Here is a 15,579-nt window from a genome sequence, read left to right as displayed (position 1 = left end):
TCCATCCTGTTGGGTGCAGTCTTTTATTAATTCTATTCTGTTTCTTTTATTTACTATGATTGCCTGAAAGAAAATGAATCTCGGTTATATATGGTGCATATATGTACTTTGTTAATAAATTTACTTTGTACTTTGAGAAACATTGCCATTTTTGACAGGTGGTTGCCCGAAAGTGATGATGTAAGAATATTGAACTAAACTTTGAAAGGAACTCTGACAGTGCTAGAAGAAAAGTGGGACTATCTTCATAGCATCTTCAGAGCCAGCACAAGCACAATCAGCCACATATTATCATGTGCTTAGAGATTCAAATAATCTAGAGAATGAGAGCATGAGCATGGAAGGAAGTAAAAGTGACTAAGATGGCAGGTTTCGTTAATTCCAACTACTTGAGTAATATTCTCTGTGGGACATGCTGTCCTTGTCCAGCTGGCCTATATTTGGCTCCAGTTCTATATAGCAACAATTGCAGTCACAGTGTTTAAAAGACATTTGGACAGATACTTGGATAGGAAAGGCATAAAGAGATATGGGCATAATGCATGCAAATAGAATTAATGTAGATGGGAATCATGATCAGTGCAGAGCATGTGGGCCAATAGGACCCGTTTCTGTTGTTAGGGATTCGGCAACAATAAATTTATAAGTGAGGCAGGGTTTTTTATAACAAATAAAACATTTATTAAACACTGAAAAACAAACCCCCAAAAGCAAGCAAACAAACAACTAAAGTAACTGGAAATCAGCTGCTGTGCGGCAGCTTAAACAGTTCTTAAAGGAATAAAGCAAAAACAGTTCTTAAAGCGATGGTGCAAAAACAGTTCTTCAAAGTAGTACTGCAAAAGTTCAAAATGCTTACAGTCCATTAAAGGAGAGACTTTATAGACGATTTAAATTCTCTTTCACGTCGTGTTGTTGCGGTTCCCAGTCGAACTATACTTTTCCTGGAGAATTTACGAAGATGAAAATGAAACGGCTTAAAAGCACTGACCTTTCCTTTACAAAACTGTACCCAACCCTTTCTGCTATTATTGCAGGGGTTAGCATGGGGACAGCCAATGAATTCCTTCCAAATGAGGATCAAACAAGGTCAAACCTGTTTCACTGTCGAAATCGACTTTCCTCGATCTTTTAACTCCCAAACTCCGATCTTCACTCTCCACTGATTTTTAACTGGCAGTATTATAAAGAAACTGCCTGCAATGACCTTTTAAACTTTAGGCATTAAATAAAACTCCACCTTTCAATCAAACTGCGTCATAATATTGGACCACGCAGTGGCATGGATTCAAAATGGCAAATCCAGCCACGAACTGCCCCTCCTCACAGGGAGGGGTCCTCCTTTTATACCCTGTATAAAAAAAACCTGTCACATGACCTCTACTGGCAGGGAAAATGACGTCACTCCACCATCTCAAGACCACTACCTTAGGTCCAGCATATCTTCAACACCACTGTCACGTGACAAGTACAAGATACCCACGGGTACGTAACACTGTGAAGTCTGATTCCATGATTTATTTTAATTAATTCTTAACTGGATAAACAAATTACCCAATTAAATTGCAAAAAAGGTGGATTTTCAATTTTTCCAGCATTTTCTCTTGCATAGCTCTATATATAACCAGAGAAGCTTAAAGAAATTACAGCAGCTTTGCCAATGAAATGTGCTGGTTACTTAGTGTGCATTTGAACCCAAGCAAGTAGAAATGTACACAATAATTTGTACAATAATTACTAAGTCAGGAGCTTTCTTGCCTGAGACTCATTTTCTTTTCAGCTCTTCTCACCACTTTGTGTCTTATGTGCAGATGGAGGCTATAGTCGAGACCAGCAAAGGAAGTTGGGATTTTGGGTGATTGTTGGACTACTTGCTTTCTTTGTTTTGGAGAAAATATTCCCAGATAAAGATGAAGAGGAAACAGACTATCACAAAGTAAGTGAAGTATTAAACTAGTCAACCACCATAAACCGCTAAAAAGAATTTTGGTTCACCAATCCACTTCCTTCTACAAGTGTGTTCGACACCATCCTGAACTATTTTCCACCAATTAACATTCAATCATTATCTATGCTTATTATGGCCTGTACCTTATCTATCTAAGCTCATTTCAAAGCCCAAGGACTTTCCCATTTGTCATGGTGATGCATGGCATTGTTTCTGTGGTTCAGTTATGCAATCATTATAACTGAAAGTTTGGGAATACTGAGTGAAGACTCTTGCATTAGGGGAATCTCGAAGCGTCCAAGCAAAAATGTAGAGAGTGAATCCTGAAGTACGATTTAGATCTGTTTTAGTTCCTTCTAATTTTAATTGATTTTAGAAAAGATGTTCTAGAATTGAAATGAATGGAGGGTTATGGACTGAGTGCGGGTCAGAGGGATTAGGTGAGAGTAAGTGTTTGGCACGGACTAGAATGGCCGAGATGGCCTGTTTCCGTGCTGTAATTGTTACATGGTTATATGAAATATGTTTAGCATTTTTGTTTTGTTAAACAGTTTCTGTATGAGTGACTGGGAGCTGCTCTGATTTGGAAACTGGTATAGGAATCATGCTGTCTTTTTGCAAGGTCTAGAAAGCTATAAAAGTAGAGCTTGAAAAATGTTCCCCACCTGGAAAACAAGACATTCAGATCTTGAATAAAAGTTAACTGCTGAAAATGCTCAACAAGTTGGGTAAGATCAGTGGAAAAAGAAGCAAGTACAATCGGCCCTCCTTATCCGCGGGGGATTGGTTCCGAGACACCCTCCCCGCCCCCGCAGATACCAAAAAACGCAGGTGCTCAAGTCCCTTATTTAACCTGTCTCAGTGTGGTGGTCTTTAGGACCCAGCGGAACCCCGGACTTTATTTAACGTCTCAGTGCGGTGGACAGCTCTGAATCCGCGGTGTTTCTGTTCACGAAAATAATCACAATCACAGTTGAAAATAGGGTGGAAGTAATAAAGCAATTGGAAAGAGGTGAAATGCCATCAGTCATTGGAAAAGCATTAGGCTACAATAGGTCAACAATCAGAATAATTTTAATGGAGCATATGAAAGGTCCTGCCCTGATGAAAGCTACAATATTACTAAGCAATGCAGTGGTTTAATTATTGAAATACGTATGCTTCTTAAATGTTTTATATGCGTAAAGGTAAAATATGTACTATACACTAAAAAACTTTTGACTGACGCTAAATAATACCAGATGTACCTGTTCCGACTTCAAATCCCACTTAAAGACGGACTCAGGAACAGAACTCATTCATAACCCAGGGACTTTTAAGTCATTTCTAGATTACTTATAATATCTAATACAATGTAAATGCTATGTAAATAGTTGTTATACTGTATTGTTTAGGGAATAATGACGAGAAAAAAATAGTCTGTACATGCTCAAACAACGAGTGCTGGATAGAGAACTTCCAGGTTTTCCCGATCCGCGGTTGGTTGAATCCGCGCAAGCGGAACCCACGGATAAGGAAGGCCAACTGTATTGCTGGTTCAAGATGCCTTAACAGAATTGAGAATGAAAGAAAATGTTAGGTTCTGTTGAGTGATTCCTGTAGTTTAGTTCCTGGATGTTGACAAGAGTGGGCAAATACCATGGTCATTCATTATTGAGAATGTAGAGTTTTAGCCCATCATACAAGAAGAACATGACTATCATGTACAAAAGAAGCCCCAAGTAATGTTGTGATATTATTGGGAAAACCTTAGTGAAGTAAACAGCAGCATCATGAGATGCCTGAAGACTTGCACTCAGTGAATCAGAAACAGCTTCTTCCCCTCCACAGATTTCTGAACAGTCCATGAAAACTACTTCATTCATTTTTTTAAATGCAATTTTTTCTACTGTAATTTAAAATAATTTTACATCTTTGCAGTATATTGCTGCTGTAAAACAACAGTTTTCACTAGGGAACTTTGAGCAGCACCCATTGAGAAGTTGGAGATTGGAAGCCTGAGAAGACGTAGCTCACTCAGATTCATGGATTGAGTAGAAAAGGCAGTGACGCAGCAGTTTGAAGCTTTGAGCAGCGCCCAATCAGTGTTTGGGATTTACTGGCAGGAGCAAATTAAAGGCAGGGTAAGTGGAGTGACCATTGTCGAAGAGGCAGAGTTAGTGGAGACTTTGAGGCTTTAGCCCTTGAACTTGTCCAACAGGTCTGAGATTCTTGCTCCCTGTGTGGATGAAAGTGTGCAAATTGGCATAGGCTCAAGAAGATTAGAGAGTTAAATTGTGGTTCAAGGATTGGTGTGGGAGAAGTGGGTTTGGATTTATGGGAAACTGTCACCAGTATTGGAAAAGGGGGGGGGGGGGAGCTATTCTATTAGGACAGGCTCCACCTGAAATGTGATGGGACCTGCATCCTGGTAAATTGCAAAGCTAGGGCTGTGGATAGGGCTTTAAACTAAATAGCAGGGGAGTGGGTTCAACAGATTGGAGAAGTATGGATAAAGAAAAAGAGATAAGTGTGAATAAAGATAAAGTAAAAACAAAAGTTTAAAAAAAAAGAGTGGGGTGCAAAAAAAGTCAAGTGCAAAAGAGACAAAGATAACTAGATTTTAAAAGCACAATGAGTGTAAGGCCACTTTATCTGAATGCCTGCAGAATACAAAACAAGGCCAGTGAACTTGTGGCACAAATCAGTCTAAAGAAGTATGGTTTAGTGGCCATTACAGAAATGTGGTTGCGAGGGGACGTCACGTGATGACGTAGGATCGAGACGCTGGAACCCAGCTCTCCCGTAAAAAGTTAATAAATTAATGTCTAAATGAAGAAAAGTTAGTCAGTACCTTCTAAAAGTTACTTATAAACTACTCCGGACTGTGTCAAGCTATGCCTCAAAGAAGGAAGATGAAGAAAACTAATACCGGGAAGATTACGCAAGTTGGAACAAGAGCGGGGCCCACGTCTGCAGAGGAACCGCGGTCTCAGGTACGTTGTGCCACCGGCGAGGCGGAACAAGAGACTGCGGCAACAATGGCCATTCCTAAAGGGAAGGGTCATCGTGAATTGCGCAAACCCGAAGGACGGAGAATGCGCAAACGGGAGTAACAAGAACTACAAAGCCCAGCTACCACTGCAACTGAAAGTGATAGTGAATCGGAGGGAGAGTCAAGTGTCTCGGAAGGATCAGATGAAGAAGAAGTTAAAAGTCCTTCATGAAATATAGAAAAGACTTTGAGGCAAATAATGCGTAAATTAGACACATTAAAAATAATTAAAAATAATCAAAAAATACTCGGAAAAAAAATGACCAAAATGGAGATTATGCTTGATAAAATGACAAAGAGACAGGAAAAAATGGAAAAAAGAATTACGGACTTGGAAACTACAACGGAGGACATGGTTGAAAGAATGGACAAAATAGAAAATGAAAATGCTGCTTGGGCATCAGAAAGAAAACAATTTATGGAACAAATTGATAAGCTTGAAAATTTCAGTAGACGAAATAATATTAAAATTGTTGGACTTAAAGAAGATATAGAAGGAGAAGATCCAATAAATTTCTTTCAAAAATGGATCCCTGAAAAGTTGGAAATGGAAGGAGAAATTCCAATTGAGATCAAAAGGGCTCATAGATCCTTAAGGCCAAGACCTCGAGCTGATCAAAACCCACGATCAATTTTGATAAAATGCTTACGATACCAAGACAAAGAAAAGATCCTGAAGGCCGCTGCCCAAAGTGCCAAAAATAGAAACGGGCCATTGATGATAGCAGGAAAACCAGTTCTTTTTTATCCTGATATAAGTTACAACCTGTTGAAGAGAAAGAAGGAATTTAACCCAGTGAAAAAAGCCTTATGGGTAAAGGGTTACAAATTTACAATGCGTCATCCAGCAACACTGATAATTTTTTTGGAGGAAGGAAAAAATTTTTTTCCCGATTATCGAAAAGCGGAGGAGTTTGTACAAGAACTTCCATCTATTCGCTATGAAGATAGACCCAACGAACAGAAGTGATGGACATTTATGGATATTATAGAAGAGAAAAGCAAAATTTTAGAAATACTAAATGAGAATGGTATTTCTTTTTTTTCTCTTCTTATACATATACGTTTTTGTGTTGCGGGGGGGCTGGGGAGCTTTGGATCGGTTACTGCGGGATTCACGTGTGTAATCATGGCGGTTGCCATGACCCGTACAGCAGAGGGGGGTAATGTTGTGTTATTTTTCCACAACATTAGTAGGGGGGTATTTTGTTGTTTTCTTTATATTTTAATTTTCTTCTATCTTTTAGCCTGGATGATTGGTGGGGACACACATAGCAACACGGAGATTTTTATAAAGATTTCCCAAGATACCACGAAAGTGGAAAGATTAGGTATTATTATAGATTGGAATAATATAATAAAAAAAATGACTAATCTACTAAACTTTTTAAGTTTTAATGTTAATGGGCTTAATGGGCCAGTAAAAAGAAAAAGAATTTTAACATATATTAAAAAAATGAAAACAGATATAGCTTTTTTACAAGAAACTCATTTAACAGACATAGAACACCAGAAATTAAAAAGAGACTGGGTTGGAAATGTTATTGCAGCTTCATTTAATTCAAAGGCGAGAGGAGTTGCAATTTTGGTTAACAAAAATCTACCAATTAAAATACAAAACATATTAATTGATTCGGCGGGGAGATATCTAATTATACACTGTCAAATTTTTTCAGAACTATGGACCCTTATGAACATTTATGCACCAAATGAAAATGATGTAAAATTCATACAGGAGGTCTTTTTGAATTTGGCCAACGCACATGATAAAATATTAATAGGTGGAGATTTTAATTTTTGTCTAGATCAACAAAGGTTGTTACAAAATCAAAAGCAGTAAAATTAACTCTATCATTGATGAAAGACTTAAATCTGATTGATATATGGAGAAGAATTAATCCAAAAGAAAGAGATTATTCATTTTATTCAAATAGACATAAAACATATTCAAGGATAGACTTTTTCCTATTATCAACAAATATTCAAGATAGAGTGAAAAATGTGGAATATAAAGCAAGAATACTGTCAGATCATTCTCCTTTAATAATGACAATGATAATGATAGATAAAGAGGAATCAGTTTATAGGTGGAGATTTAATTCAATATTATTAAAACGTCAAGACTTTTGTGATTTTATGAAAAAACAGATTCAGTTCTTTTTAGATATAAATTCACATTCAGTTGATGATAAATTTATAGTGTGGGAAGCAATGAAGGCATACTTGAGAGGTCAGATAATAAGTTATACTTCTAAAATTAAGAAGGAATATATGATAGAAATAGATCAATTGGAAAAAGAGATTACAAAATTAGAAAAAGAATCCCAAAGAAATATGACAGAAGAAAAACGAAGACAACTCATTAACAAGAAGTTAAAATATAATACGCTCCAAACATATCGAACGGAAAAAGCAATTATGAGAACTAAACAAAGATATTATGAACTAGGTGAAAGATCACATAAGGTTCTTGCATGGCAGCTAAAAACAGACCAGACTTCTAAAACAATAAATGCAATTCGAACAAGAGTAAATAAAATTACTTATAAACCTTTAGAAATTAATGAAGCTTTTAAGAATTTTTACTCTGAGTTGTACAAATCAGAATCACAAAATGACAATGTCAAGATAGAAAGGTTTCTATCACAAATAACTCTTCCAAAATTAAATACGGAAGAACAGAAGGGATTAGATATGCCTTTTACATTGAAAGAGGTTGAAGAAGCCCTAGGATCACTTCAAAGTAATAAATCTCCAGGAGAAGATGGTTTTCCGCCTGAATTCTTAAAAAGTTTAAAGATTTATTAATTCCTCCTCTTATGGAGTTAATACGCCAAGCGGAAAGAACGCATAAACTTCCAGAATCCTTTTCGACAGCCATTTTAATAGTATTGCCAAAAAAAGATAGAGATCCTTTAAAGCCATCATCATATAGACCGATTTCTTTATTAAATACTGATTATAAAATAATAGCAAAAATCTTATCTAATAGATTATCTAAATGCTTACCAAAATTAGTACATATGGATCAAACAGGATTTATTAAAAATAGACAATCAGCAGATAATGTAACTCGCTTATTTAGTATAATTCATTTAGCACAGAAGAGGGAGGAAATGAGCGTGGCAGTTGCTTTAGATGCAGAAAAAGCATTTGATAGATTGGAGTGGGATTTTTTATTTAAGGTATTGGAAAAATACGGATTAGGAGTATCCTTTATAAAATGGATTAAAACCTTAAATACTAATCCCAAAGCTAAAGTAGTGACAAATGGTCAAATTTCAACACCATTTCAGTTAACAAGGTCAACTAGGCAAGGTTGTCCATTATCACCTGCTTTATTTGTGTTGGCGATAGAGCCATTAGCTGAATTGATCAGAATGGACCCAGATATTAAGGGTTTTAGAGTTAACCAGGAAGAATACAAGATCAACTTATTTGCTGATGATGTTCTACTTTATCTAACAAACCCATTGCAATCGTTGCGTAAATTATCCTATAGATTAGAAGAATATGGGAAAGTATCAGGTTACAAAATAAATTGGGATAAAAGTGAAATTTTACCTCTTACTAAAGGAGACTATAATCAATGTCGATCAATAACCCAGTTTAGATGGCCGGCAAATGGTATAAAATATTTAGGTATAAGAGTCGATAATGATATAAAGAACATATACAAATTAAATTATTTACCACTATTGAAAAAAATTCAAGAAGATCTTGATAAATGGATGGTATTACCAATAACATTAGTAGGTAGAGTAAATACCATAAAAATGAATATATTCCCTAGATTACAATACTTATTTCAATCACTACCAATACAATTACCCCAGAAGTTTTTTCAAGAGCTGAATAAATATGTGAGGAAGTTTCTTTGGAAAGGTAAGATGTCAAGAATATCGTTGGAAAAATTGACATGGAAATTTGAGCTAGGAGGGTTACAACTTCCAAATTTTAAGAATTATTATAAAGCAAATCAACTTAGATTTATTGCATCCTTTTTTGAGAAAGACAAACCGGCGTGGATCAGAATAGAACTAGATAAAATAGGAGAAAACATACCAGAAGACTTTATATATAAATGGGAATCTAAATGGATACGGGAAAAGAAAGAATATTAAAACATTTGATTGATTTATGGAATAAGATAAATGTTGACGATGAGACAAAGAAATCCTTATTAGCAAAGAGATCTTTAATCCAAAATAGACTTATTCCTTTTACAATGGATAATCAACTTTTATATAATTGGTTTCAAAAAGGGATTAGATATATAGGAGATTGTTTTGAAGGAGGTATATTAATGTCATTTGATCAATTAAAGAATAAATATAAAGTATCAAACAACACTCTTTTTTGTTACTTTCAACTAAGGGCTTATTTAAGAGAAAAGCTAGGTCAAACAATGTTACTACCGAAACCCAATGAAATAGAAACTTTAATTCAAAAAGGAAAGATTAAAAAATTTATCTCTTGTATGTATAATTTGATTCAAAAACAGGCAATTAAACAAGGAGTCCATAAGTCAAGACAAAAATGGGAAAGTGATTTGAATATCAAAATTGAAGAAAAAAACTGGTCAAGACTATGTCTTGAGAGTATGACAAATACAATAAACGTTCGATTAAGATTAGTGCAATACAATTTTTTACATCAACTATATATTACACCACAAAAAATAAACAAATTAAACCCAAATCTATCTGATCAGTGTTTTCGATGTAACCAAGAAATTGGTACTTTTTTACATTCTACTTGGTCTTGCTCTAAAATTCAACCTTTTTGGACAAATTTAAGAGTTTTATTGGAACAAATCATTGGAATACAACTTCCACACAACCCAATATTACTTTTACTAGGTAATATTGAAGGGATAAAACCGATATCCAGATTGAATAAATATCAGAAAGAATTTATAAAAATTGCATTGGCAGTAGCCAAAAAAGCTATTGCAGTGACTTGGAAATCGGATACATATCTAAGTATAGATCGTTGGAAGAACGAAATTTATGGCTGTATTCCACTTGAAAAAATCACTTACAATTTAAGAGATAAATATGAAACATTTTTGAAAATTTGGTGCCCTTATTTACAAAAGACAGGATTAAATATATAGGTGCTCCGAAGATGAAATAATTGGTTACTTGGGGAAAGAAATAAATGCATACACTAAAGTTATTACGAACTCCGTGGAGCGTGTGGGGACCCTCCAATATCCAGGCATTCCTTTTTTTTTTCTCTCTTTTTTTTTAACAGGGATGTTGGGGGGAGGGGTTAAGGGGAGGGGGGCTGGGTAACATTTTTTTCTCTCATACACATTTATTCTGTAACTATTTGAAAACAATAAAAAAAGTTTAAAAAAAAATGTGGTTGCAGGGTGGAGAGGATTGGGATTAAATATCCAAGGATATCAGGTAATGTAGAAGGATAGGCAGGAAGGTAAGGGAGGTGGGGTACTGCTCTTAATTAAAGATGAGATCAGGGCAATGGTGAGAGACAATATAAGATCTAAGGAGCAGAATGTTGAATCCATCTGGGTAGAGATTAGGAATAAAAAGGGAAATAAAATCACTGGTGTGAGTTGTCTACAGGCCACTGAATAACATTACAGTGGCACAGGCAATAAACTGAGAAATATCTGAGGCATGTAAGAATGGAACAGCAGTGATCGTGGGGACTTTAACTTGTACATAGATTGGGTGAATCAAGTTGGTCGAGGCAGTCTTGAGCAGGACTTCATAGAATGCATACGTGTTCACTTTCTTGAACTGAGCCTATAAGGGAGCATGCTCTCTTGGATCTGGTCCTGTACAATGAGACAGATAAAATTAGCAATCTTATAGTTAGGGTTCCTCTTAGAAAGAGTGATCACAGTATGATTGAGTTTCTCATGCAAATGATTTCTCATGCAATTGAAGAGTACAATAGTTCCATCTAAAACCAGTGTATTATGCCTAAACAAGGGAGACCACAATGGGATGAGGGAGGGTTGGATAGGGGTGACTGGGAATGCAGGCTATATGCTGGGACAGTTGAGAAACAGTGGAAGACTTTCAAAGAGACTTTTCAACAAAAAATATGTTGTGCTCAATAAAAGTATATTCCAGTTAAAAGGGTGGGGAGAGCCAGCCATGGATAACTAAGGAAATATAGGAAAGCATCAAACTAAAAGCTCATGTATATGAAGTCAGCAAGAGTAGTGGGAAACTGAAAGATTGGGAGAACTTACCACTAATCGAGCAGTAAAGAAAAGGAAATCAGATTATGAAAATAAACTAGCACAAAATACAAAAGCAGATAGTAAAAGTTTTTATAATTATATAAAGCAGAAAAAGGTGGCTAAAGTGAACATAGGTCCCTTGGAGGACAAGAAGGAAGAATTGATATTGGGTAATGAAATGGCCAAGGCTTTGAATCACTATTTTGTGTTGGTTTTCACGGTGGAGGACATGCCTAACATGCCAAACAGAGATGATATGGATGCGAGGAGAGGTGAGGACCTCAATACAATAGCTATCACTAAAGGGGTAATGCTGAGCAAACTTGTGAGCCTGAAGCTAGACAAGTCCCCTGATCCTGATGGAATGCATCCCAGGGTACTGAAAGAAATAGCAAAGGTTATAGTCGAGGCTTTGGCGATAATTTGCCAAAATTCTCTGGAGTCTGGACAGGTCCCAGTGGATTGGAAGAAGATGAATGTCACACCACTGTTCAAAAAAGGATGTAGGATAAAGGCATGTAACTATAGGCCAGTTAGTTTAACATCTGTGGTTGGGAAAATGTTTGAAGCTATCATTAAAGAAGAAATAGGCATCTGGAAAGAAATAGATCCATCAAGCAGACCACAGCATGGATTCAGCAAAGGCAGGTCCTTTTTGACAAACTTTCTGGAGTTCTTTGAGGATATGAGTGCAATGGATAGAGGGGAATAGATGGACATTATTTACTTGGATTTCCAGAAGGTGATCTATAAGGTGCCACATAAAAGGCTTATACATAAGATAAGGATGCATAGAGTTGGGGGTGATGTATTAGCATGGATAGAGGATTAGTTAACCAATAGAAAGCAGAAAGTTGGGATACATGGGTGTTTCTCTGGTTGGCAATCAGTGGTGAGCGGTGGTGCCGCAGGGATCGGTGCTAGGCCCGCAACCGTTCATGATATACATTAATGATCTGGAAGCGGGGACTGAGTGAGTATCTAAGTTTGCTGATGACACTAAATTGAGTGGAAAAGCAAATTGTGCAGAGGATATGGAGAGTCTGCAGAGAAATATAGATAGGTTAAGTGAGTGGGCAAGGGTCTGGCAGATAGAGTACGATGTTGGTAAATGCAAGGTCATCCACTTTGGGAGGAAAAATGGAAGATCAGATTATTATTTAAATGGTAAAAGATTGCAGCATGTTGCTGTGCAGAGGGACTTGGGAGTGCTTGTACCTGAATCGCAAAAGGTTGGTTTGCAGGTGCAGCAGGCTATCGAGAAGGCAAATAGAATGTTGGCCTTCATTGCTAGAGGAATTGAATTTAAGAGCAGGGAGGTTATGCTGCAACTGTACAGGGTACTGGTGAGGCCACATCTGGAGTACTGTGCGCATATAACATTATGAAAGGGATAGATAAGATAGAGGCAGGAATGTTGTTTCCACTGGTAGGTGAGACTAGAACTAGGGAACATAGCCTCAAAATTCGGGAGAATAAATTTAGGATATAGATGAGGATCTGCTTTTTCCAGAGAGTGGTGAATCTGTGGAATTCTCTGTCCCCCAATGAAGCAGTGGAGGCTACCTCAGTAAATATATTTAATATAAGGTTGGATAGATTTTTGCATAGTACGGAAATTAAGGGTTATGGGGAAAACGCAGGTAGGTGGAGAGGAGTCCATGGTCAGATCAACCATGACCTTAATGAATGACAGAGCAGGCTTGACGAGCCAGATGGCCTATTCCTGCTCCTGTTTCTTATGAAAGAGTTAAGGACCTAGCAGAGGAAAGTCACAGCAGTCAGATCTCTGACACTGAGTCTGACTCGGTGACTCAGAAGGGAAGGCAGAGAGGAGGCAAGCTGTGATAATAGAGGTTTTGTTAGTTGGGGAACAGAAAGGAGGTTCTGTAGATGAAAATGAGATTCCTGGTTGGGATGTTGTGTCCCAGGTGCCAGGATCCAGAATATCTCAGATCGCGTCCTCAACATTCTTCAGTGGGAGGGTGAACAGCCAGAGGACGTGGTCCCTGTAGGTACTAATGACATAAGGAGGAAGAGTGACAAGGTTCTGCAAAGGGAGCTGTGTGCTAAGTTGAAAGGCAGGTCCTCCAGGTTTGTTATCTCACAATTGCTACGCGTGCTACGTACTAGTGAGGCCAGAAATAGGAAGGTCATACAGTTTAACATGTGGCTAAAGTTTGATGTTGGGGGGGGGGGGGGGCAGATATAAGAGTTTTGGTTATCATTGGAAGGTGGGACCTGTACGGAAGAGACAGTTTGCACCTGAACTGGAAGAGGACTGATATCTAATGGGAAGGTTTGATAGTGCTACATGGTGGGGTTTAGATGAGAGTTGCAGGGGGATGGGAACCAGAATGCCAGAACAGTTAGTGGAGAGGTTGAGGAGACAGATGTTGGTAAGACCTCAGACAAAGACAGGAGTCAAAAAATTGAGCATGGTGCGACTAGTGTCCTGAGCTGCGCATATTTCAATGCAAGAAGTATAGTAGGAAAGGCAGATGAGCTTGGGATGGACCGACACCTGGAATTATGATGTAGACTTAATTACAGGAGGGACGGGACTGGCAGTTCAATATTCCAGGGTTTCGTTATTTTAGATGTGACAAAGCAGTAAGGATTAAACGAGAAGGGCTGACATTACTAGTCAGGGAAAATGTCACGGTAATACTCAGGACACTGGAGAACTCATCTAGTGAGGCATTATGGGTGGAACTGAGAAATAAAAAAGGAATGATTACGTTAATGGGGCTACAGTATATTACAGACCACCCAGCAGTCTGAGGGATTTAGAGGAACAAATTTGTAAAGAGATCAGACTATTGCAAGAAACAAGGTTGTTCTGGTAGGTGGTTTTAACTTCACATGTATTGACTGGGAATCCCATACTGTAAAAGGACTGGATGGAATTGAGTTTGTCAGATATTTTCAGGAAAGAGTCCTTCATCAGTATGTAGAAGTCCTGACAAGAGACTGTATGATACTTGATCTGCTGTTAGATAATGAGACAGGGCAGGTGACAGAGGCTTGTGTAGGGGAACACTTTGCTTCTAGTGATCACGTTGCCATTAGCTTCAAAGTAAATATGCCAAAAGATAAGTCTGGTCTGTAGGTTGAGATTCTAAATTGGAGAAAGACCAATTTTGATGGTATCAGAAATAATTTGGCAAGTGTGGATTGGGACAAGTGTTTTTTGGCAAAGGTGTTCTTGGTAAGTGGGAGGCCTTCAAAAGTAAAATATTGAGAGTACAAAATTTGTGTGTGCCTGTCAGAATAAAAGGCAAAGATAACAAGTGTAAAGAACTCTGACTTTCAAATGATATTAAGGCCCTGGGTAAGAAAACAAAAATGTACTTAGCAGGTATTGATATGGTAGGGACAAATATGGATCTTATGGAGGATATGAAATGCAAGAGAACACCTAAAGAAATCAGGAGGGCTAAAAGAAGGCATGAGATTACCCTAGCAGACAAGGTGAAGAAGAATCCGAAGGGATTCTACGGATATGTTAAGAGCAAAAGGATTGCAAGGAACAGAGTTGGTCCTTTGGAAGATCAAAAAGTTAATCTCTGTGGAGCCAAAAGAAATGGAGAAAATTTTAAATGAACGTTTTTTGGATCTGTATTTACTCAGGAGACAGAATCTACAGAAATGAGGCAAAGCAGCAGCAATGTCATGCACCCGATACAGATTACAATGCAGAAGGTGTTTACTGTCCTGAGGCAAATTAGGGTTTCCCTCAGACATTGTGGGATGTACTGTGCAAAAATTTCCGGGGCCCTAGAAGAGATATTTAAATCATTCTTGGTGACAGAGGATTGGAGGATAGCCAATGTTCCGCTGTTTAAGAAAGGCTCTAAAAATAAACCAGGAAATTATAGGCTGGTGAGTCTGATATCAGTAGTGGGAAAGTTATTGGAAGGTATTCTGAGGGACTGGATATATGAGTATTTGGATAGACATAGGCTAATTAAAGATAATCCTCCTGGCTTTGTGTGTGCTAGGTCAAGTCTAACCAATCTTATTTTTTGAGAAATTACCAGGAAAGTGGATGAAGGCAAGGCATTTGACAAGGTCCCAAATGGGAAGCTGGTCAAAAAGGTTCAATCACTTGGCATTCAATATGAGGTAGTAAACTGGATTGGCTTTATGGGAGAAGCCAAGGGGCTGCCAAGTCTGGAGGATCAGAGTTATAAGGAACTTTGAATAGGTTAGGACCTTATTCCTTGGAATCTATAAGATTGAGAGATTATTTGATAGGGGTATACAAAATTATGAGGGGTATAGATAGGATAAATGCAAGCAGGCATTTTCCACTGAGGTTGGGTGGAGCTACAGCCAGAGGTCATGGGTTAAGGGTGAAAGGTGAAAAGT

General features: G+C 37.6%; 1 protein-coding gene across 3 annotated transcripts in view; it reads left to right on the top strand.

The window, feature by feature from the left end:
* slc39a13 (solute carrier family 39 member 13) overlaps positions 1-15,579 on the top strand; it is a 70,652-nt gene that overhangs the window by 22,136 nt on the left and 32,937 nt on the right. For all 3 annotated transcript variants that reach the window (XM_073049073.1, XM_073049074.1, XM_073049072.1), the window contains exon 4: positions 1,812-1,936. In XM_073049073.1, the coding sequence (XP_072905174.1) occupies positions 1,812-1,936 (125 nt within the window). The remainder of the gene's footprint in view (positions 1-1,811; positions 1,937-15,579) is intronic.

Source organism: Hemitrygon akajei, chromosome 6 (assembly GCF_048418815.1).
Source record: "Hemitrygon akajei chromosome 6, sHemAka1.3, whole genome shotgun sequence".
In the NCBI taxonomy this organism is placed as follows: Eukaryota; Metazoa; Chordata; class Chondrichthyes; order Myliobatiformes; family Dasyatidae; genus Hemitrygon; species Hemitrygon akajei.
Note: the sequence above shows the minus strand (reverse complement) of the source record. Positions and strands in the feature narration are given on the sequence as shown.